The sequence below is a fragment of the Plecotus auritus genome (assembly GCF_963455305.1).
Source record: "Plecotus auritus genome assembly, chromosome: 3".
NCBI lineage: Eukaryota > Metazoa > Chordata > Mammalia > Chiroptera > Vespertilionidae > Plecotus > Plecotus auritus.
Window position 1 is genome coordinate 7,902,761 of NC_137772.1, and position 25,508 is coordinate 7,928,268.

The 25,508-nt window shown below is 47.0% G+C and overlaps 1 protein-coding gene across 17 annotated transcripts in view; it reads left to right on the plus strand.

The window, feature by feature from the left end:
* Nucleotides 1-25,508, plus strand: part of TENM3 (teneurin transmembrane protein 3) — a 1,236,272-nt gene that overhangs the window by 1,103,872 nt on the left and 106,892 nt on the right. For 16 of the 17 annotated variants that reach the window (XM_080662244.1, XM_080662258.1, XM_080662255.1 and 13 more), the window contains 6 exons: nt 3,839-4,053; nt 10,107-10,314; nt 10,927-11,028; nt 11,222-11,416; nt 12,500-12,700; nt 18,838-19,023. In XM_080662244.1, coding sequence (XP_080518370.1) covers nt 3,839-4,053; nt 10,107-10,314; nt 10,927-11,028; nt 11,222-11,416; nt 12,500-12,700; nt 18,838-19,023 — 1,107 coding nt within the window. The remainder of the gene's footprint in view (nt 1-3,838; nt 4,054-10,106; nt 10,315-10,926; nt 11,029-11,221; nt 11,417-12,499; nt 12,701-18,837; nt 19,024-25,508) is intronic. The other variant, XM_080662256.1, reaches the window with a different exon arrangement.

Consider the following 25,508-nt stretch of genomic DNA (forward strand, 5'->3'; position numbering starts at 1 on the left):
CGCCAGCCATGTGGGAGCACACTGACCACCAGGGTGCAGCTCCTGCATTGAGCGTCTGCCCCCTGGTGGTCAGTGTGCGTCCTAGCGACCAGTCATTCCACCGTTTGGTCGATTTGCATATTAGCCTTTTATTATATAGGATAGAACACACATAGTTCTGGCAGCATGCAGACCTTGACCTGACTCTTGACTCTACCCCGCACTTGGGCCACGTAATTTATTTCTCTGAGCCTTAGTTTGCTCAGCTCAAAATGCCATCAACCTCATAGTGTTTTTTGAAATTTCCAACAGATAATAGAGGCGAAACCATCGGGCATGTTGTAGGTTCTCGTCTTCTCCCTCCTCCCCCATTCCTGTAGAAGCTCATTTAGGACAAGGGTAGGTGCCTGTGCAGAAGCACGTAAAGCGAAAAGCAGGGACTGGGCTCCGAAACTTACATTTTCTATGAACAAAGGAAGCTGTCTGGTTAGACGGGAAGCAGCCATCTCTGGTCTGCATGGTAGGACTATACTCTTTATCTTTTTATTTAATTATATGTTCTGATTGAGCTAGCATGAATATGTATGACTATTGTAAGAGACGTATTTAAAATTTTAGTGAGTGATGCATAATGTATAATCTTTGAGTTGATACATGAAAAATGACGATTCCTATAGCCCAATTTTTACTCCTGTTCCCTAGAGCATTTTATATTACAAAGTTAGTTCAAGGTAAACAGACCCTGATAGCTAAGGAGTTGTTCACTGCCAGGATTATGGACATCGAGGGGAAAACGAGAGGAATCGATGGTGTAAATAATGTATTTTTATTAAACTTTCCTGGACAATCCCTTTCCCCTGCCTCTACCTGGTCATTGGCAGCTGCATCCTAACAGGCTCTCCACTCCCAGGCTCCCCCGCTGCGGCCTTCAATGTCCTTGGAGCAGTGACTTCATTTCTCCGTTAGCCTGGTCACACCTTTAACGAGTCTCCTTTCCCTCCAGCTCTCCTTCCCAGCTGCTGGTACAGGATACGGTAGTCCAGGCAGAAAACAATGCCCACGTTTCCTAGTAATATCCCCTCCCTCGAACTTCACATGCATCTATCCGTGAATATGTTGTGAATCACGTTGGATCCTAATGGCCATAAATTAGAGATCACCATGCTCATGGGTGATTGTAAGCCATGTTCCTTAGTAATCTTGAATTCTTTTTCTCCTGATTACACACACACACACACACACACACACACACACACACACACACATGCATACACATGCACATGCATACACACGCACATGCATTCACACAACACAGGAACAAGCAAGTGCCTTTGCAGCATTGAAATACAATGTACTCGTATTAATTCTACTTGAAGCATCTCTTTTTAAGACATGCCATACGTTATACGCATCTATATATATAAAAGCCAAGCAATCAGAATGACCAGTTGCTTTGACATGCACTGCAGCCCAAATCAGCCCCCCAACTCCGATCAGGGGTGGGGCCAGCCAGCTGACCTCCTGCGGCCCCTCTCCCCAGCTGGCCCAACCCTGATCGGTTCCGATCAGGGCGGGCTGTCTGGACCCCACCCGTGCACAAATTCGTGCCCCAGGCCTCTAGTAGTAGTATAATGCTAGTAAATACAGGCACCTGCAGGAAAAAGGGTAAAATAACACTATGGATCGAGATGAAAATACAAGATACAAAAACATCACTAGCATGAAGTATAAAGACCCAGTCCTTTAACCTGGCATTCCAGGCCCTCAAGGCTGCTGCCCTTCTCCTTCCCGGCCTTCCTTCCCATTCCTCCCGGGACAAACCATCGCTGTCTTCCACTCATTCAGAACCTACTGCGGGCCCAGCGCTTGGTATAATACAATCCTCATGGTGGTCCTTCGATGGCATCACTGTATCTTCCTTCAGGTCACTCAGCTGGTTAGTGAGAGAGCAAGGACTCAAACCCAGGTTCGTCTGACTCCAACGCCAGTTTTCCTAACTGTGTAGCCACACGGATCTCTGTCTCCGTAACGGCCTGACCTGTGCCCTGTGACTAGTCATGATGCTCACCGCAACTCAGAAACCGTGTCCTACAGGACCTTCAGAGTGGACCTAGAACTTAACTCATCTGTGCCATCTCTCAGCCTCCAGCCCACAGTGCTGCCACCTCCTCTGACCCTTAATCTTATGCTACTTTAGATTGTCATTAAACTAAGATCGCTCAGAACCCTCTGTTTGACATTAAGGCCGCGAAATGCTGAATGAACCATTTCTCTGGAGGCCCTTATGTAACAGGTATTGTATAATATGATGTAATATCTGAAATAACCACCAGATTAATGTTTTTAAAAGATAAACTTAGTAGTAAGTCAATTTTGTGACTTTAAAAAGACTGAATTGCCTGGCTGGTGCGGCTCAGTGATTGAGAATTGACCCAGCAACCAAAAGGTCACGGGTTTGATTCCTAGTCAGGGCGCATACCCGGGTTGTGGGCTCGGTTCCCAGTGGGGGGCATGCAGGAAGCAGCCAATCAGTGATGTTCCTCTCATCAATATTTCCATCTCTCTATCCCTCTCCCTTCCTCTCTCTAAAAATCAATAAAAACAGCCCTAACGGGTTTGGCTCAGTGGATAGAGTGTCGGCCTGCGGCCTCAAGGATCCCAGGTTCGATTCCGGTCAAGGGCATGTACCTTGGTTGCGGGCACATCCCCAGTGGGGGGTGTGCAGGAGGCAGCTGATTGATGTTTCTCTCTCATCGATGTTCCTAACTCTCTCTCCCTCTCCCTTCCTCTCTGTAAAAACATCAATAAAATATATTTTAAAAATAAATAAATAAATAAATAAATAAATAAATAAATAAATATCAACAAAAACATATTTTAAAAAATAACAAGTAAAAGGACTGAATCAACAGAGGATCATTTGGCCAGTTTCGTTCTGTTCCTTAGCCTTCACAGTCCCTTTCTGACTGAGAGACGGTGTGATTTTATTTCCGTTTAAGGAAAATCACAAAACCCGCCTCTCTCACTAATCCCCCGAGGATAACTGAGAAAGAACCTCAGCAAGGCGGGGAGGGGGACACCCAGGGAAAGGAGGACTCGGATCTGTCCCCGAAAACCCGGCTTGCAGAGGAGGGGGGATTCCGACAGCGGAGTCCTTGTTCCTACAGGTTGACGGTCCCTGGGAGGGATAGTCAAGTGCACTGCTAAGGCTGAAAGTGAATTTGAGGTGAGGGTCAAAAGAAAGAGGAAAAGTTGTAGCAGCCTACATCAGAAACTTCCTAAGAATTTAATCCTGCTCCTCCTTCCCTTCCCCATGGTCTTCCCACACACACCCCCCCTTGTCTGTTTCCCTTCCAGCATCTGATTTCTCACTCAATCTAATAAATAGTTTAGAGGGAACTACTTGAATCAGTGCCATTGATTGGTTCTGTTGTTTGCTTAAGGATTGATTTGAAAATCTCCATAATCCATTCCGCCTTAATTTACACTTCAGTATGTTTAGAATGACTGATCACTACCAGACTTAATCTCTCCCAAGAAATAGCAAGACATATCATTTGCAAGATAATTATGTTTGAAGTGATCAAGAAACGCTGTAGGTGTGGAAACGGTTTCTGTAAGAGGCATACCTTGGGGGAAGTCAAAGGATTTTGAGTTAAGTATCTTCAAGAATGTGTTGGTTGAACTCACAGCATCTAACCAAAAAGGTTTTTTCAGTGAGCATTATATGAGAGTATTTCATTATGCGAGGGCGATGAACTGTCAGAGCGTCCCGCGCAGAGAACTTTCTGGAAGGCAGGCTGTTTGTGTTCTATTTCTGCTTTAATTTTTTGTCCTTCCCTGGATCTCTTCCATTCAGGAAAATTAGGCGGATTCACACAAGAAAATAACACCATAGATTCCGGAGAACTTGATATCGGCCGAAGAGCGATTCAAGAGGTGCCTCCCGGCGTCTTCTGGAGATCACAGCTCTTTATCGATCAGCCACAGTTTCTGAAATTCAATATCTCTCTTCAGAAGGATGCATTGATTGGAGTGTACGGCCGAAAAGGCTTGCCACCTTCCCACACTCAGGTAAAAGTAGGCTTCCTTGTCAATAAAATGAAACTGCCCGTGTGCGTTTTTAAAGTTATTCTGTTTCCTAACTTGGGCTGGTTAACTGTTTGGCCACTTCTGCATTGATCCTTTACGGTGAGAAGAATTTCGGTGGAGGGTTACACGTGTCTTGAGGTTTTTTAATTAGTAGGAAGAACACTGTTTTCTTCCTGGCTTGCTTTAACCGTTATTGATTGATTAAAATGTACCAAAATTTGTGAGCAACTTAATGAATATTGAACATCAGCTCAGCACCTGGTAAAACTCCAGGGATTTTTCAAGTGTTGTACCAAGATTCTGTGGTCATTTGGGGTGATCTGATTCCTCTCATGTAATAGACGCATTACATTTTTATCTCAAACATGTATTGATTCTATTGAAAATATATTACTTTTTTTTTTTTTTTTACTCTATGCCAGATTTGCTCTTAGTAAAGAAATTATTGGGACATAAACATAAATACCATAATATGAATTTCATCAACTCAAGCCGTAATTTCTCATCAACCCATGATGAACAATGAAATAAAGAGGCAAACGAGCTTCATAGATGACCAAGGATGATCACATGTTTGAGTGTGATGCTCAGAACCCTTCAAACATTCGTATATCGTAGACTCAAAGAACCTTGAAGTCAGTCTGCTTGCAGGAAGATCCCTTCACAATCACGGTCACAGCGAGGTGCTATCAGTAATTCCACAGGCTTTATCATCATCTAATATTGGGTCCAGAGAATGAAACTTCCCTGTCATTTGGGGGAGCGAGGTGGAGGTTCTTGGGGTGCCGCTGAAACAAGCATTTTCAGAAGTCCCCACGGGAGGATGGGATGTGGAAGATTGTATTGGCATGGAGTTGCATTTCTCGGGTCCACAGTCCCTGTCCCTTAAGCCAGGCCTGGAAAGGGTGCAGCTGGGGATCCAGCAGAGCCAGACACAAGGCCAGGGACCAGGGCTTCCGTTGCGTGTTGCCGCCGGTGCGGTTCAGCATCCAGGCAGATTAAAGCCCACTAGTCCGGGTGTGGAGCCCCACAGGGCCACGCGCCACGTGGGCACAGGGAGAGCACCCCTGCCGCAGGAGTCCCAAGGGGGAGAAGAGAGAGAAATTTGGAAGTTTTAATATTCAGGGTTCCAGAGCTTGCATTGGCCACGCCCATCCTGGCCAATTACCTGTTTCCAGGTGTGATTGACAGACAAGCGCTTTCCCACGTCACTCAGACCTTACCGGGCCAGTGTCTGGCTGGTCTTCTTTTCCTCCATGGCTGTTACATAATAACTCGGTTATTACAACGGCATCAATGGTGTGTAAGTGGGAAGTGGCGGTTTGAAGGAGGTCCCATTATGTCTAAGAGAAATTATTTAAATTACCATAAATAGGAGCTCAGACTTTTCCCAAGATCAACTGTTAGGTTAGTAAATACAGGAATTCCCAAAATGTAATAGATGGTTAATTAAAATTGACAGTTGGATGAACTTAAAGTTATCCTTGATAATCAGTTGTTTCACCCATGGAATTTCATGCTGAGTTTAATTGGATTTATAAAATGAAGACTGGAAGATTTTCATATACTCTTTATATTATGTAACTTTGTAAGAAGGGCTTTTTCTATAACAGAAATTTAAGATAGGAAATTATAAAGAAAAGTTGGTCATATACTATTAAAAGTTACATATTTTTTAAAAGGTGACCAGCAATATTTGAACATGCTTTCTCTAATGTCATTATGGCTCAGGGAAAATGTCATGCACATACATAAATTATATAATTGTAAAGTTTTTGAATATCGTGCTTTGGTGTATTCATTTTTCTGATTTAACATTTTCCAAATCTGGATTATTAAAGTAAATGTCTTTAAATCCTCAGACATAAAATACTTCCTATTGTATATTAGTATTCAACTTAAAATTTTAAACTACATTTGACTCCCCTTATAGGCGACACTAACGAGGATGTAATAACCAGAATTTCTCAAATGGAAGGGGGCCTCTGTAACTTCACTTGCAACAGGTAGATTGAATGTACAGCAATACTAGAGGCCCGGTGCACGAAATTTGTGCAAGGGGCTCAGCCCTCGCAGCCTCGGTGGCTGCCTCGGCCTTCGCAGCCCCACCTTCATCCAGAAGGTTGTTCTGAGGGTCATTCCACTGTTCGGCCTGACGTTCTAATTAGCATGTTACGCTTTTATTATTATAGATTCCAGTGAGATAGAAAAAAATACATTTTAATCACTGGAACCACATACATGACTAAGTTATTTTATAACTCAAGACACACACCTGTAAGTTCATCGAAAACACAACAGTGAGCATGTAACCTATAAATTCCAAAAATAATTTCAAAAAATAATTTTCTACATGTCATGCACTTCAAAGGTTTATTCAGAGATTTAGGGTGGACACTTTGCAAGTTACATGTACCTATAAGATGGGAGAAGTAAAAGGTGCAGTTTCAGTTTTTCTCATCATTCTTCTGGTATTTAAACACAGCATGCATGACGTCTATTTTCTCTTCTACCACATGTATGGGTTTAAGTAGGTTACACGTTTTCTTAAGCCCCACTGTTATTAGAGGTCCTTTCTCTGGTTTATTCGAGATCCGCAGAGCCAACATCTATTTCTGACTTCGGTGTTTAATCATGAAATATGCTATAAAGCAGCCCAAATTGAACATTTCTCTGCTTCTGGGGAACATGAAATAAATCAACCTGAAATAATTAAAAGTGGCCATTCAAGAGAGTCGCTGGAGTGGTGAAAGTCTTTGTGATCCTTTATGAAACTGTCCATTTGATTGTTGCCGAGGAATCCAGGGACTTCCTTCTCCTTGAAGTCCAGTTCATGCTCCTGGCGGTAGGCGCCCAAGGAGGCAATTTAATGCCCTACACTTAATAGTGTCCTGTCTCACTTAGGTGCATGTTCATGAAGGCTAGTTTAGAATGGGTGTTGGAAACCTGGGTTCCAAGCCCATACCTCCACCCACTTTTTGACCTTGTGATCTCGAACAAATCACTTAACATCTCTGCACCTTGGGGTCTCCCTGTAAAATGAAAGGATTAGATCAGGTGATCTGTAAAATCGCTTCCTCCTCTCTGCTCCAAAGACTTGCATTGAGACTATGCCGCCACCACACACGGCTGATTGGAGAACACAGTCAAGTGTTCATAGATTCTGAGTTCTCTTCATTATAATAACTAAATTGAGTTAAGCCTACAGATAGCCTATTCAAACAATGAGCCACCAAGAGACCTTTATCAAGTATAAGCGTCGTCTTCATAATCACTCCCTGAAGTGGTGGAATTGACTCTTGTCCTAAAAGTAGCCTAAGATCTTAAGACTCAGCTGCACAAAAAATCCTCATCTCCATGTCATGAACAGGTACACAACGCAAACCTCAGTCTCTCAAGTTGGCCCATAAGTGATTGCTTTGCGGCCTCAGAATGAAAGTTTTTAAATATTTCTACTCCGTACAATGTATTTACTTTCTATAGAGATGGTTTTAGCACTGAGTAGGGAATTTGTCTTTGGGTAGTTGAGTAACCCCTGAAATGCGTGAACTATGCTGACAGAAGAGCCTGGAACTGAGCAGACACTCCACACCTGTGAGCTACTCCCACCACCACCACCACCACACCTGGCACTCCCTCATCCTGCTGTTGATAGTGTGATGCAAATAGTATTTTCCATGATAAAGGTGATCATTAGAAGTAAGTGTTTGAAAGACCAGTTAAGACCCAGCATCTTCTCCCTTTCGTTTCTCATTACTGTGTTTAATGTCAGTGGACAAGATGTTTCTATGCCGTAGGTCCAGGGCGAGAAAGCTGTTTCTGCCAGGCTAATCAAACATTCCAACCTGAGGAGGAATGAAGGGCTTCCTTGAGGTAGAAGCACCTTAGAAAAGGGCGGAATTAATTTTCCTCTGATAATTTTGAAATACAATTCTGGTGAATTTTTTGCAGGTCAAATAGCCATACTAGTCATTATGTTCATCTTTGTTACGATATAAATATCAAAAAAAATTTTTTGAATGTTAATTAAGTTATAGCTTTTTTATATTTCTCACAGTGAAACTGTACCGTCCTACTACACAGAAAGATGCTTTTGTATTAAAGTGAAATCTTTCCTAAGTCAGAAACGGAATTAGATATTCTAAATTCTGTTCAGTGGTGACAGGAGGGTCTGTGATCAGCACAGTGTTTAACTGTGACTCTCAGAATCCCAGCAGCTGATTTTATTCCTTTTTGATTGCATTAAGGGGTTCATGCAATAACCATTTTTTCAGAATAGAACACTGATGGAATTCCATTTAAGGAGGAGACCTGAAAGTGGAATTTGAATAGTTCACAGGCACAGTACTGCAGCATTAACGATTGGTATATATAGTACCGGAGTATACTTACACATAAGCATGTGCCTCGGGAATAAAATGAAACTAGGTAGGAGGTTCTAGAAACCCAATCCCTCTACTTTTAAGAAAATCCCTCTGCTTTTAAGAAACTTATCTAGCAAGGTTATTAAAACCATGTTGGAAAGTCCTTGCAATGCCTTCCAAATTCACTGCATTATCTCGGGTTACAAGATGTTACCCCACTGCTCCCACTCACATCCCATACTTCCCATTATCTTTAAATTCGCCAGTTCAATCCTAGCTACCCAGTGTTCATGATAGATCTTGCTGAGACAGAAATTAAGTGTAAAGATGAGTGACATAATCACAGCATAGTTGGGCATGCTTCTGTGTTTGCTGTCCCTTCAGAAGCCCTCCATTGTGTAATTTTTTGTTTTACTTTTTATTTTGTTAATCCTCACCGGAGGATATTTTTTTCATTCATTTTTAGAGACAGTGGAACGGAGGGAGGGAGAGAGAGGAGAGAGAGAGAAAAAGAGAGAAACATCAATGTGAGAGACATCAATTGGTTGCCTCCCGCATGCATCCCAACCAGGGCAGGGAATCGAACCTGCAACCCAAGTACAAGCCCTTGACCAGGAATCAAACCCGTGACCCTTCAGTGCACAGGCCGACACTCTAACCACTCAGCCACGCCAGCCAGGGCAGTTTTTTTTTATTTTTTATTAAAGATCTAAAGGCATATTGTTATATGTTTTTAATCGAACCATAGCCATAACCACCGTCAAAGCCCATGCGTGTGTCCGTGGTGCTTGGATGGTGGTGTCAGGTCACTGAGATGGGTGGAGTGTGGGGGAGGACAAGTCGAAGCTCTGAGAAGGTGCCCTTGAGTTCATGTTCCAGCTCTACCACTTCGTGCCAGACGTGTACCCTGCCCACGCTCCTGAAGTTTCCCTCTCCTTCCTCTGTGAGGTGTAACATTCATGCCTTCCCAGGAGGGCTGCCGGGGGCAGGGAGAGGAGTGGGCGGGGGGGGGGGGGGGGGCGTTACAAATACTCCTGGCACAAAGGAAGCATTCCAGAGTGGTTGCTACTACGTGGGTGTGAACTAGGACACCTTGAGGTTGTCTGGTGGTCTACGGGAAAGGAGGCCATTGGGTTTGGCATGTAATAGATTTGTGCTCCTAACCCCAAACTGCCCACACGCGTCGAGGTGTGTATCAGCCAGATGCATTACATAAATGTGGGAGCCATGGTGCCCAATCAGGAAGAACATGCACCGGCCGGTGTGACTCAGTGGTTGAGTGTCAACCCATGAACCAAGAGATCCTTTGGTTCGATTTCCAGTTGGGGCACATGCCAGGGTTTTGACTCGATCCCCAATGGGGGGTGTACAGGAGGCAGCCGATCGATGCTCCTCTCTCGTGGATGTTTCTATCCCTCTATCCCTCTTCCTTCCTCTCTCCCTAAAATCAATAAAAACATATTTTTTAAAGTGTGCAGTGCAAAGGCAACGAGTGTGCACAGTAGGTAGTTTTCCCGTCTCTGTAGAGCTCTGCACGGGACACCTGCCCCCCAGAACTCTTGTTCTAATACCCTACTCATTGGAGCAAAGGAGAACAGTTTGCAGCGGAGGGAAGCAGCCACGATCGTAGTGCTTCTGACCACTGAACCGTTCTGCTTGTCCCGTCCTCAGTACGACTTTGTCGAGCTCCTGGATGGCAGCAGGTTGATCGCGAGAGAGCGGAACCTTCTGGAATCAGAGCGAGCCGGGCGGCGGGCGCGGTCCGTGAGTCTCCACGAGGCCGGCTTCATCCAGTACCTGGATTCTGGCATCTGGCACCTGGCTTTCTACAACGACGGGAAGAACGCGGAGCAGGTGTCCTTTAACACCATCGTCATAGGTAAGGGCCTCGGGCCACCCTTCCCAGGCCACAGCCTCAGCCCCGTGCCGGGGAGACACGCAGTTGGCTTGGCGACTCGGAGCGGCTCCTGGGCTGCGGAAGCCGGCGGTTAGATGTGAGAAACCTTTTTGAACTGTTCATTTCTGAGTGTGTGACAGACCATGTGTGCTTTGGACGTATCTGGGGGAGGCCTGGCCATCAGGTTAGCCCCTAAGAACTCTGCCAGTCAGTGCCAGCCCCTTGCCTCGCTGGTTAAAATCTCGAGGATCGGCCCGGCCGGCGTGGCTCAGTGGTTGAGCATCAACCTGTGAACCAGGAGGCCGCCGTTCCATTCCCGGTCGGGGCACATGCTCAGATTGTGGGCTTGATCCCCCGTGGCGGTCGTGCTGGAGGCAGCCAATCAATGATTCTCTCTCCTCCTCGATATTTCTCTCTCGCTCCCCCTCCCTTCCTCTCTGAAATCAATGTATTTTTTGCAGATTCCATAAATAAAAACTCTGGCTTGTGCAGCCTGTTTTGGTTATGTGCAGCTAAAATCACCGAAGAGCCGCTGCTCACCTTGGGCCAGGGGCAGGCGACCCAATAAGCACCCCTCCTCTCTCTCTTCCTCAGAGTCGGTGGTGGAATGCCCCCGCAATTGCCATGGAAACGGAGAGTGTGTGTCTGGCACTTGCCACTGTTTCCCGGGATTCCTGGGTCCAGATTGTTCGAGAGGTATGGGAGTCCCGTTGTTTTTCCTTAAGCCCGTGTCCATACGCCATGGCAACAGGGCTGATCCAGGAAGCCACCGAGCCGGGGGGGGGGGGGGGCGGGGGGGGGAGACCTGGCACCCCGTCCCGGCGCTGCCTCTCGCTCCAAGCCCCCCGGCGGGTGCACCGTTGACATGTGCCGTGTCCTGTCCTCCCAGCAGCCTGCCCCGTGCTGTGCAGCGGCAACGGGCAGTACTCCAAGGGCCGCTGCCTGTGCTTCAGCGGCTGGAAGGGCACCGAGTGCGACGTGCCCACCACACAGTGCATCGACCCGCAGTGCGGGGGCCGCGGCATCTGCATCATGGGCTCCTGTGCCTGCAACTCGGGGTTCAAAGGCGAGAACTGCGAGGAAGGTAAACACACCTGTGAAAAGAAACAGACGGAACGCGTGACCGTCCCTGCGGCTGACAAATCCTTTCACGTGCCTCCGTGGGAAAGTCAGTTCGATTTCCACACTTAGGGGTGCGCTGGCTTTCTCAGCGTGTGAGCCGGTACAGAGGACAAATACCGCAGGCCCCTTCGCTCTGTCTCAGTCGTGTGAATTACTCTTTTTCTTGTAACGCTGAGAAAGCAAGCAAACGTGTGTGTCTAGAAACCAAGAGTAGCCTGTTTTATGAGGGTTGTTTTTTTTTAGATTTTCACATTTATGCCAGCGTTTCCATCGGGCACTTGGCATCTCTAGAAAGACATAGTAACTAGCGAACAAAAGGCCTATTGAACCGAAGAACGCGTGAGCAGAAGAACTGCGCCGTGGCTCTGTCCCACCCCGTGTGTGGTGGCCGTAGTCGGGATACTCCCCTGTGAAGCGCAGTCCAAGTGTGTTTTCAAAAAGCAGAAAAACACCATTTCTGGTCTTCAATCAAATTGACTTTATAGATCCACACACACACAGTAATACAATTAAGTCCCCGGAATTAAATTTTCAGGCCATTGACCCCATAAGTGTAAAGTTTTATTGAGTCCAATTGCTACATTAAATTTCGTCATCTAAAGCACATTAAAGTGGATTAAGAGAGATGGAGAGCATGCAGCTCATTTGTTTCTCAGACAGTCCGAGGGGCCGTACCGCGGCCAGCACTCCGTGGCCGTGGGTCAGGTCAGCCAGCCCAGTGTTGTTACCGAGAAGCCAACGCGTGTGACTCCCTGATTAGGCAGGACAGCAGTGGTCCAAAGTCCCAGAGCGTGTGTGTGTGTGATTCATGAAAATTACAGATCCCCCGAGCAAGAGGCTCGGTTCCCTGAGTGGCGTGGTTCTCCGTGCTTGATTGGATGATGCTTTGCATTTTCAGCAACGAGTTCTTGAAAATGGCAGGTATATACCAGAGGATCCAACATGTTTATATAAATTAGGTTGGCATTTCATGCTTTATGTTGCATGGCCGGTGTATGCTGCCTTCTAGATTGATCACCAAACTGTTCTCTGCTCTTGACACCAGCTGACTGTCTGGACCCCGCCTGTTCGAATCATGGTGTGTGCATCCATGGGGAATGCCACTGCAACCCGGGCTGGGGAGGAAGCAACTGTGAGATCCTGAAGACCATGTGTCCAGACCAGTGCTCTGGGCACGGGACATACCTTCAGGAAAGCGGCTCCTGCACCTGTGACCCCAACTGGACCGGCCCAGACTGCTCAAACGGTGAGGTCCCTAAATGCAGCACAATGGCGGGCTTACGATTGTTCAGCTAAAGATTAAGATACTGTAATTTTTTTAATATATTTTTATCGACTTCAGAGAGAATGGGAGAGAGAGAGAAAGAGAGAGATACATCAATGATGAGAAAGAATCGTTGATTGACTGCCTCCTGCACACCCCTTACTGGGGATGGAGCCCGCAACCCAGGCATGTGCCCTGACCAGGAATCAAACCATGACCTCCTGGTTCATAGGTCAATGCTCAACCACTGAGCAACACTGGCTGGGCTGAGATATTGTAAATTTTAAAACACACTTATTAAATTTAATGTAGATTTTTATTGAAGTGATTGCTTATAGAAATAAATATTAAGCGTAATGGAATGTGTTGTCTTATAAAAAGGAAAGAAACAGGCTTGGTATTTGTCATTAAACTGTCTTCTTTAGCGATGTAAAGAATAATTTTTCACTTCTGGAAAGCACGCTCAAGGCCTGTGTACAATGTGGGGATCTAAGCACATGATCTCATAATGAAGAAGCCGCCCTTAAAAATTATTTGACAACCTAGGGCTAAACATGGTCACAGTAAAGGATATACATCTGTAGGTATTATGACGTATATAATGGTTCAACACTGAGTGTTTGATTATAATGCAGGCATATCTCGGAGATATTGTGGGTTCATTTCCAGACCACTGCAGTAATGCGAATATCGCAATAAAACAGGTTATAATCTTTGGTGGCAGAAGATCTTACCTTCAATGTGTAAAAAATGCAACATTGCCCTAGCGGGTTTGGCTCAGTGGGTAGAGCGTTGGCCTGCTGACTGAAAGGTCCCAGGTTCAGTTCTGGTCAAGGGCACATGCCTGGGTTGCGGGCTTGATCCCCAGTGGGGGGCGTGCAAGAGGCAGCCAGTCAATGATTCTCATCATTGATGTTTCTCTCTCTCTCCCTCTTCCTTCCTCTTTGAAATCAATAAAAATATATATTTTTAAAAAATGCAGCATCTGTGAAGCACAATAAAATGAGGTCTGCCTGTAATATGGTTATAATAGAAAGGGCAGGCAGTCATTTCATCCCGTCAGTCCGGCTCTTGGTGAGCGCCCGCTGTGTGCCTGGCGCTGTGCTGGGCCTTCAGGAACAAATGGGTAATAAATCAGTCCTGGCCTCTAGCAGGGGACTTTCACATGTTTGACCTAAATGACCTACTGTCTTAACTACATGTTTATTGTGACCTCGTGTACATATTTTTGCATATGCTCACATCACTGAAGGAAAAGCCTTCCAATGGGGTGCATACACGGATACTTTTTTACAAGTCTCTTCTGCTTTTTAAACTCTGATTGTAACCCACGACTTAATTCCATGGCCGCTCATGAGTCCCACAGTTTGAAAGGAGGCTGTTCTAGTCTAGAAAATGACAGTGTAAATTGGGGAACTAAGAGGAACACACATGAAACACATAGAAGCGAGTACATTCCAGCTCAAGTTCATTGAATTTCACATGGGAAGATACGCGAAATTCAGTCACCATCCAGAGGAATGGCGCCTTGATGCCCACTGAGAGTTCTCAGAGAGACTTTTACTAATGTGTCTTCCTTCTTTTCAAGGGTGTAGTGAGTGTAGGGGTGGGGAGGTGTGTTTTTTGACTCAGGAAAAATATTACAAAGTACATAAGAGCCTGGCCTCTGAAATCAGGGCCGGGGTTCAGATCCAGTCCCTCCTGCTTGGCTGTGTAACCTCAGGCAGTTACTGTAGGCGCCTGTAGAATGGACTTCATCATAAGACAGTCTTCACGGCGATGCTGTGGGGATCCCCTGAATTACGCATATGAAGTACTTGGGTACAGTGCTGAGCTCGTAATGAGTTCTAAATGTAGCTGCCAGCACCACTACATTAGCAAAGATCCAGCCGTTAGAGTGTCCACAGCGTGGGACAGTGAGGGCCGCGTGTTTGGAGGTAGAAGTTGGGCTGGGCCCACTTATGGGGATGCAGTTCAGAAATGATGGTTTAGGTCCCGGGGAATTTCCTCGCAGTAAAGATGTGCACCCACTGATGTGATGAGAACAGTATTAGGTGGAGAGGTTTACATATGTCAGCATCTGAACAGGGAGGCTGCTGACCGAAGACACGGCAGAGAGCGCCTCACAGGGCGAGGTGACGAGAGCATGGGTCCATTTGGAGTTGGCAGAAACGAAAAGGATAAATTTGAGGGGCATGGTAAAGGAAAGAGACAGGACTTCCAAAGAACTCAGAGTGTAGGTATCGATGAGAAGAGCTGAGAGTCTGAAGCAAGGAGATGGGTGTTCATGTGACTGTCTCTAATGAAGCGAGAAAGTTGGGAAGGGCTGAGGCTCAGGGGTCAGCAGGATGTCACAGCAGCGATGGGGGGATAGGTGAGAAACAGGAGATGGTGGATTCTGCTTGGATGCTCAAACTCTCTGAGCAAAAGGAAGTAATACAAAGAAAGAAGAGGAAGATTGAGAAGGAGGGAAAGGAACGGTAGAGGTGGAGGAGAAACTGGAAGAAGAGAGAAAGTTGGGCTGGAAAGTGCATGACTGACAGAGCAAGTAACATCCAGGATGACGAAGAGCAAACACTGGCCTGGGGGCGGGATTGGAGAGGGCTGGGAAGGTCTCACTAAAGTTTCTGAAATCATCACCAACCAGCATTATCAAACAGGTGCATGGCACTATTACATTTTATTTTATTTTTTAAAAATATCTTCATTGATTTCAGGGAGGAAGGGAGAGGGAGAGAGAGAGATAGAAACATCAATGATGAGAATCACTGATTGGCTGCCTTCTGCACGCCCCACACTGGGATCAAGCCCACAACCTGCGGAATCTAACCATGATCTCCTGGTTCATAGGTGGCCACTCAACCACTGAGCCACACTGGCCGGGCTGCATGGCATTATTTTAAATAACACTCCAACTTGTTCTGCCCTCTGTTCTTCAAAATATATTTTATAATTACAATAATCAAAAGAGGCATTTAGTTATTTCTGTTGAGTTTTTAATTTACATTTCCAGCTTTTAAACAAAACAAAACAAAAATGCATCCCACCGAGATATCCACTTAAAGTTTATAGATAAAATCACTTGTACAGTTAAAATATTAGTTTGGGTCCTTTATACCTCAATCAGCAAAGCAGGCATGATAATCCTGGTTTTAAATATCATCCTTCTAATTGGTTTCCCACAATCATACAAGGAGGAAAGGAATAACATCATAGCCCTTGTTTTGTTTCATATAAAGTTATTTAACATTACCTGAATTATTTGATAAAGGGCTGTTTGTAATTTCTAGTAAACAACTCAAAAGGCAATTCAGCCTTCTTCATAAAATGATATTGCTATGAGTAGCAAAAAGAGATGTAAGTGTTCATCAAAATATTAAATTGGCTGCCACAATCACTATCGTTATTTCACATATTTAGACTAATTGTTATGCTGATGTAATTATGTTGCTATTGGAATATCTAATTTTTTCGCTGTACAAAAATGACTTCATCCTATTCATCTCTGTATCTTCATTGCAAAGCAGAAACTTAACATGTATTGAACTCTCTCAATACATAGAGCTGAATAACGAGAATAGTCCTGTTCTTTGGAGGAAAGTGAACATGGAATAAACTTTTCTATTAGTGGCAAAAAAAAAGCAGAAAACTGACTTAGAATTATTAGTAAGGGTCTCACCTATGCATATACACATCCTGGGGAAAGATCTGGAATAATGCGCCTCCAATGTAGCTACGTGTTGTACAGTTCTCACTGAAAGCTTACAAAAACGCTGTTAATTTACCTTTGTGGCAAAGTTAACTAGCAGAATAATTCTGAATTTCTAACCGAATCCTAAAGCAAGGCACTTTCCCAGCTGCCCCTTCTGCCGCTGCGGAAATGACCTTCAGGCACCTAAATTCAACAAGAACTTACCCCCAAAGAAACATCTGGTTAAGCTGCTAAAAGAGAAGAAAGGAATTCTTTCCCTCAGAAAGTTTATGGGTTTGGAAGCAATAGAACTCGCCTCTATCTTCATCAGCAGTTTGCCCATTAATTAGCCCTTCAATTCCACTTCAATTAAATTAACTCTAATTAATAAGTTCATTACCAAGATCGACGCACCTTGCTCAAAGCTAGTGTGCTAAATGCTGATAAACACCTTGGCCCTAATGAAACATTGATTAGATTGAAGGAAAACGGGACCTCGAAAAGAAACCCTCTCTTCTGGCGCTTGGTTGACGTTCTGTTCCTCTGAAGTTAATCAAACCATCTTAGATCTCTTAATCAAAAATTTAATTCCAACGAGCCAGAAAACGCAGCACGAAAAAAACACCGCCCGCTCGCTCCCAGTTCGCAGCCCTGGCTGTTGTTTGTAAGATACGTTCCACCTCTCGCGCTGATATGGGGTGTTGAAATTCTGCAGCGCTTTGAGACGGAGAAGGGTGGTGTCTGAGAAATGTCATTTGGGCAGTGAAGGGGGGACCCGGGGTCCTGTGACTGCATAAACAGTTACCATCTTTTAGTCCAAAAAGAGGGCTGTGGTCCATTTTCTATGTGTTCGAAATGATTGCAGGGTTTTTAGCATTCAGCATTTCTATTGCAAGAAAGTCAAAACTAAAGAATCGTTTTTTCAGTCTTAGAAAAGAGTGACAGTTAATTTTCTTTAGCTTTCTGTGTAGACAGTAGAAAATAAAACGCCCTTCTGAGTTGTCTCTGTCTCTCCCTCAGTCGGATCCTAGTAAAAGAAAGCTTTTTGAGAAAAAAAAAATGAATTCTTTACCTGAATTCTTTTTAAAGACCTAACCTATGATTATAGTTGTTGTTTTGTTTTGTTTTTTCATTTTGTCTGGGTGTTCAAATTTTTTGTTAATCCTCACCTGAGGATAGCCTTTCCATTGCTTTTCAGAGAGAGTGGAAGGGAGGGAGGAAGGGAGGAGAGGGGGGAGAGAGAGAGAAAAAAAAATCAATGTGAGAGGCACATTGATTGGTTGCCTCCTCCACACTCCCCAGACAGGTGCGGGGCGTGAACCTGCAGCCCCGGTACACGCCCTTTATTGAAAACGAACCCGAGACCCTTGAGTGCTCGGGCCAACACTCGAAGGCGTCCTCAAACTACGGCCCGCGGGCCACATGCGGCCCGCCGAGGACATTTATCTGGCCCGCCGGGTGCCGCTGCCTGTCCTGCTTAGCAGCCGACGCGTCCCGGGCCCGCAGTGCGCATAGGAATTTGTTCATAGTTTTTTTTTTAAACTATAGTCCGGCCCTCCCACGGTCTGAGGGACAGGGAACTGGCCCCTGTTTAAAAAGTTGGAGGACCCCTGGGTAACCATTGAGCAGCACCGGCCAGGGCCAATTACAGTTTGTAAGTCCTTCGGTCTCTTGTGCTCCGTTCAGCAGTTCTAGTCCCTGGAAGCCTTGTTTCCGGAATGGCACACTCCGTAGTTACGTGATTGACCTGGTTTTCCGCTGTGGCTCTGCTAGGCAGGTTGTGTCTGTCAATAATACACATTACTGAACAGGAGAACGCAGTTCCTCTCACTCAGCCCTCACGCCTGTGCCTCAGAAGCAGGTTAATGTGCACACTGTCATAGACGCTTTTTAATTAAAGTTCCTGAATATTTTAACATTTTAAACTCTAGGATTAGAAATAACACCTTTTCAATTCTTGCTGGAGGGGTGAAACCCAACCGCTGTTAGCCGCCTGCTTAGGCCCTGACATAATTCATTGACTTTCTATTCATGTGATCTAGTAACACACGTGTGCGTGCGCTCTGGGCTGCCAAAAGGTACTCTCGGTTACACATGTGTGTAATTTCCTCTGGTTACGAATCACGTGTTCTGTTCTGTTAGTAGCCCATGTGCATATGCGTATATACACGTGTGTAGGATATAGGAAATGGTTTGTAAAACGGTCATGTGTATGTATGCACAATTGCAGCAGCATATAAAATTAAACGATGGACGAAAACTGAACTTATGCCATTTATATGCGTAGTAGTTGACGCTGACGCTGACTCAGCACACAGGTCCTTGCGACTTTGGCTCAGTGATGGTGAAGTTCACCCTCACACGGCTTCTTCGTTCCCGTCTCACTCCCTGCTGCTCTTCTCTCCTGCCCACTCCCCTTTCCCGACAGAAATATGCTCCGTGGACTGCGGCTCGCACGGGGTCTGCATGGGGGGCACGTGTCGCTGCGAAGAAGGCTGGACGGGCCCCGCGTGCAATCAGAGAGCCTGCCACCCTCGCTGCGCGGAGCACGGGACCTGCAAGGACGGCAAGTGCGAGTGCAGCCAGGGCTGGAACGGGGAGCACTGCACCATCGGTAGGCTGCGCCCCTGCGCCCCCCCCCCCTGCCCTGCGCACCTCGCCCCCCCCCCCCCCCAGCGCACCCCTGCGCCCTGGGAAGAGCTGGTGTTGGCCGGGTTTCTACTCCGAAAAGCAGTAAACACGACAAACACACACACACTCGCGGACACAGACAACAGTGTGGCAGTTCCCGGAGGGAAGGGGGCTGGGGAGGTGAAAGGTCATTATGTGGTGAGAGACGGAGATTCGGCTTAGGCGGGTGAGCACACCATGCAACACACAGATGACATGATGGAAATGTGCACCGGAAACCTTCAGCATTTTATTAACCAACATCCCACTGATACACTTAATTAACATTTTTAATTTTTTTAATTGCAAAAAAAGGAAAAGCTGATTTCTTCTAATGGACTTTTACTCACCTTTATTAAACAGGAATTGTTTTTCGGTAACATTCTCATGGTACAATGGCAGTTTAGTTCTTTTTAGAACAGCTGATGTGAGTACGAAGTATAAGGAAGGTTCCCCCATTGTCTTTTTGGGATGGCCACAAACGTGGACGCACGTAAAGGTGATTTCATTTCTTACCTGTAAATAAGCGTTCATTGGATATTACCTGCTAGTGTTCCATATCACACCTGCATAACAAAAAGCCCTTTTTATTTTAAGAAAAAGTCTGTGTGCTCCTCTGGGTTCTGTACATCGCCGAGTCCCACATCCTTGCCCTGGGCAGTGACCCTAGTACCACATTTTCAGGGTATTCTGAGTCTTTTTTGCTTTTCCCATTTGAGTCACTAAAATGGAAACATTTAATTTAAAAAAATACAACAAAAATAAGTACAAGTGATCCTTGAACAACATGGGTTGACCTATGTGGGTGGATTTTTCTGTGGATTTTTTTTCTCAATAAATCCCTACGCTGTGTTTGACCCACGGTTGGGAGTCCGCGATGCAGATGGCCAAGTGCATGCATCGACCTCCCCCAGTTTTGAAGGGGCGGGGCATCTACAGAGATTGGCATCTGCGAGGGTCCCGGAACCAGGCCTCCGTGGAGCCTGAGGGACAGCTTCAAGTTTTCAGGGAGTCGAGAGTTATATGTGGGTTTCTGGCTGCATGGGGGGCGGTGCCCCCGAGCCGTGCATCGTTCAAGGGTCCAGGGTAACGGATGTGTACCTCGGCTCAGTGACAGTGTGCAGTATTAATTATGAATGCACAGGCCTACAGCGACTTCATAACCCTTGAGGTACGGCGTTTCTCCACACGGGTTTATGGCTGTAGGGTAGAACTTGATAAAGCTTTCGGGGAGTCTTGTTACCTTAAAAGGTTTCTTCTTCTAATGCGTCTATAAGGAGGAGGACTTTGCTTTTTTTGCTTACAGGAATTGGTTAGCCAGGAAGTTTTCATGGGAACATTGAAACCACATACGTCCTGTAAACTGTCCCGGTTGCATCTTTGTAAAACGTCACGGGGTTCTCTCTCATCCTGCTGACATCCCTGCATTTGTTTCCAGGATTTCACTACCACCCCCGTGCGGTGCCCACGAGCCGGGCTCACAGGCTGGGGTGCCCTGCTCACAGCTAGTAGTTACCAGAGGCACCGGAGCCGGTGGGGGCATCGGGGAAACCCACCCACAGGCGTCCCCCCGAGGCGTCCCCTGCAGCGTGCCTCTCTCCAGCAGTGACATGCGTCAGCGTGGCCATGGCTCCGCCCAGGGGAAGCCCCTTGGAGACTCAGGGTGAAAGGTTTTGATGGAGCTGCTCAAAGAGGCAGCCTCTGTCGGCCACGAGCAAAGCACCCACATTCTAGAGCAGCCGTGGGCAAACTTTTTGACTCGAGAGCCACAATGGGTTCTTAAACTGGACCGGGGGGCCGGAACAAAAGCATGGATGGAGTGTTTGTGTGAACTAATATAAATTCAAAGTAAAGGAGCGGAGGGGAGAGCAAGAGAACCCTCCACTCTTTCGGCTCCGCGGGCCGGATAGAACAGCCGAATGGGCCGGATCCGGCCCGCGGGTCGTAGTTTGCCCACGGCTGTTCTAGAGACTCTGCAGGAAAGCAGGCATTTGAGGCTTCGGGTGGACAAATGAGCCTCATCGGGGAGGGAACAGCCAGCCCCCCAGATGGCAGCCAGGGCCAGCCTGCACACTCAGAGGTTACCTCCCACCCGAGAGGCACCCTCAGGGTCTCACTGTCGCAGATGAGCTTACTGCCCAGCCCTGGGGACACGTGACGCACAGCACCCATGGGTGCTCATCCCACGATTTCGTGCGGCGTTCCCCGCCCCTGCCCTCGGAGAGGCCGCGTAGGGCAGTGGCCGCCTGTTGTTCATGTGAACGACGTTGAGGCAGAGAAAAGTTGACGACCACAGTTTGTGTCTCTTCCTGTGGACGCACAGAGGACGGCGCAATACCCCTGTGACCACACAGATCCACTCCAAGTCCCAGAATGCCCGCGTACCGGCGGAGGGCGGGAAAAGGGCTCCGATCATATTTGTATTTTATGACCCCGCTCCCTCCCTACCCCGTTGGCAGTGAATCGATTCCAGCTGGAGGAAAGTTGCCTGTTTGACTGTATGTATCCCAGGAAAGCACACACACGTGTGTATCTAGCGGAGAAGACCAGGAAGCGAACTATAAAGTTAACAGGCAGATTTAACTTGCCGCCCAGCAGTTACCAAACCCTACTGCTGTTCTCACTGACCTTGGCGATGTCACATGGTTAGTTTCTCACGTGGCGCTGTTCTTGAATAACTGTTCCGTGTCTGGCAACAAGTGGGACTGTGGTGATAGGGGAACGTGTCAATTCCACTTCCACTGTTTCATTTTATTTTGCTGCCTTTGTAGTCCCTGTAAGTAACAACTTGGAAATAAAGGGCCTGCATTGCTTCAGCATAAATCCTAGAAGTGGACCCTTTTAAAGATGTAGAGAACCTTTAAAGCAGGCGTCCTCAAACTATGGCCCGCGGGCCACATGCGGCCCGCCGAGGACATGGATCCGGCCTGCCGGGTGCCGCTGCCTGTCCTGCTTAGCAGCCGACGCGTCCCGGGCCCGCAGTGCGCATAGGAATTTGTTCATAGGTTTTTTTTTAAACTATAGTCTGGCCCTCCCACGGTCTGAGGGACAGGGAACTGGCCCCCTGTTTAAAAAGTTTGAGGACCCCTGCTTTAAAGCATTGTTGTTGCTCTTTCATACGATTAGAAGTATTGCTCCAGGTTTTGGCAGGCAAGGGTCCCACTGGGGGTCCCCTAGACTCGCCTGGGTGTCCGTCCACAGTGACCTTGAGGGGCCATTGCAAGGTGGCCCTCGAGGGGCCCTGATTAGACAGCCCAAGGCGCTGAGTGTGTTCTCACTCGGACGGTCACGGCGCGGTGCGTTTCTGCTGTTTTGGCACACGGGCATCGGGCTGGAAGGAGAGACCACTCATAAACCAGCCAGGCTTCTTTTCCTTTTGCCGTAGGATGCGCCCGCTCGTTGAATACAACCAGGGAGCTTAATTGAAAGAGAGATGAAGGAGAAATTAAACAGTTAGAAGCACACCGACGTTCCCAATGGAAAGCAAAGGATATTCGTCATCCGTCATCTTCCTGTTTCCCTACCTGTTTACGCTTTTCATAAAACCGTAGGGATTTTGATGCTAAAACAGGTTATGAATTTGGAGTATTCCCTGAACACACCATCTGTCTGAAAGGATTGGCTCCTGGTGTTTGATTTGTTATATCTATTTTTATTGGTTTCAGAGAGGAAGGAAGAGGGAAAGAGAGATAGAAACATCCATGATGAGAGAGAATCATGGGTCACCTGCTTCCTGCACGCCCCCTATAGGGGAGCCACAACCCGGGCATGTGCCCTGGCCAGGAATCAAACCGTGACCTCCTGGTTCATAGGTCAATGCTCAGCTACTGAGCCAGCTGGGCAAGCTTCCTGATATTTTGATTAGGGTGTTCCTATTTCCTTCTCGTGAATCATACAGGGGTGGAGAAAAGTCGGATTACAGTTGTTTGTATAGAAACTAATACAATAATTACCAAGTGATACCAGAAGAAACTTTGGCGTGCTCACCCCCGTAAGCCCACTTCTGCCCAGCCTGTCTCCGGTTGGGGCAGGGGTGGGCAAACTTTTTGACTCGAGGGCCACAATGGGTTCGTAAACTGGACCGGAGGGCCGGAACAAAAGCATGGATGGAGTGTTTGTGTGAACTAATATAAATTCAAAGTAAAGGAGCGGAGGGGAGAGCAAGAGAACCAGATAGAACAGCCGGATCCGGCCCGCGGGCTGTAGTTTGCCCACGGCTGGGCTAGAGATGCTGCTGTTTACAATCCTCGTGATGAGCCAGGTGGAGTCTGTGTGCTGTTCCCTCCTGCTCATGCCTCAAACACAGAGTTGTTTATTGAGCTACATTGATTCCCATGTACTTCCAGGCAATTCCAATGGGAATTTGGCCTCGGGGAAATCCTAATTCCTCTAAGCTGCAAAAAACCAGCTATTTGTTTTTAGTCTGACTCTTGAGTACACCGGGAAACAAGATCATTACTGATCACAAAGACATGCTTGTGTGTTCAGAGGAAACGTAGACGCGTAGCACCCAGCACACCTCCTTTCAACGAAACACAGTTGGGGGGTTTCCTACTGAACAACAGGGGGTAAAAGAAAGATCAAAACTATACCAGGGGACAAGCTCCGGTCTGTGGTTCTTTTTCTCAGGAAAATGGTGAAAGGGTCATATTTTAATGGTTAAATTTCAAAAGTGGGTGACAGTTTGGAGGGGGCGGGAGAGAAGACACTCGGATAAATGTTTCACTTGGATTACAAAATCAGTATTTTTTGTCACTTTTGTTATGTTCCCAAATTGGTGATCGTATTCATAGTAATATAGAATAGGGACATTCTAAACCTGTCTTTTTTACGTTTTCATTCAAGCTTTATGGTTCCCCTTACCAAGTGGACATAGGGTGGCGTTTACACCTGCGAGGGGCCCCCTGGGGGACATTGGGCCTCCCGTCTGGCAGTGTGACTCGGCAGATAAGAAAGGGGTCTCAGCGCCCCCTGCCTGGTTCCTGCTGGCTTTGGGGTGTTCACTGAACCTGGAGAAGCTTGGCTCCAGGCTCCTCGCTGCACCGGCCCCTGCTCAGGTCTTGCGGGGGCCGTGGGTGATGCGGTCCTGTGTTAATGGAGAAGCTGCACATCGGGAAGGCCTTTGTCTCTTTCCATCCTGAGCGTCTTCCCCTCACACTTCCCTTGGGCTGGGGGGCTCCGGCTGACTGGCACTTGGGGGATGCACTGAGGAGACTGGGCTGGGGTGCATTTAGTTCCGAGGTAGCTGGATGGAAGTGTGCGGGGGAAATCACAGCTGTCTGCGCTGGCCACTGGGAATGTTCCTGCCACCGCTGACCGGCCGGATGCGGGGAAGGGTCAGAGGTTACGTGGGCCTCTGCACGTGTCCTGTGGAGCCGCCCACGGAGTAGGTGGCTGGTCGAGGAGAGAGCACGTCAGGAATGTTCAGAAACAAGTTAACCTGCAGGAAATCCTTCTTGTCATCACACAGGTAGTAACATCCCTGATGGAAGCCGTTTTCTCCTGCCGGAAACAGACTGGATGATGGGACTTACATGCTTATATTTCCTCGGTGGGGTGAATATTTTTGAGGGATTCATCGGAATTCCTGTATGTGGGGGGCCCAAGCCTATAGTAGTAAATAGTACCAGAAAGGTGAGCTTCCCGGGTGGGAGGCCACACCCGTCACGCATCCAGTGCCCCCCGAGTCATGGCAGCGTGGCGTCCTGATGCTGGCAAACAGCCTAACTCCTGCTCTTCTACCCAAGGACATCACAGGTCGTTAACGGGTGTCGTGGATTCAGAGAGTACTTCAGGTTGCTTAGTTACACTAGGAGAAGGCTTCGGGCCCTGGCGGGGGGTTGAATTCGCCCCCGTGTGCTGCTCAGGTAAATTTCAGAGCCGGGTGTGTTCCTTTGGGAAATGTTCATGTGTTCTGTGCTTTAGACAAGGGGCATTTTTTCAGGACTCCTAAAACTCAGTGCTGAGTGTAGGCAGCTATTTTGTGGGTGAATACATCTGGGTTTAACAGGTATCTTTCCATTGAGTTGATTTCCAGACCACCGGGGAGGAGGAGAATTAGAAGAAATGTACTCCGGTGTCCCGTGAGAATGAATTCTATGCGATGATCGTTATTAGTGGACAGGTTTTCTCTCCAGTCTCCTCCTGTGGCGTAACTTGGCCCCAGTCATTACTGTACGTTCGGTGTATTTCTCCTCAGCTTACATAAGGCCCACTGGCTTCCGAGGCCGCTGCGTTCAGAACAACATGAAGGTTCGGCCCCTGTCATTGTTCTCCGGTGGGAGAAGGGTATAGGCAGTGCTGGCTGTTGGCTTTGTTTGTGACCACGTGGGCGTTCCTGTAAAATTCCTCATTTCCTCAGGCTGCATAAACCCGCCTCCTGTCTTTCTAGTCTTGTGGTTCATAGTTTTCTGCTAAACCCATGAACTT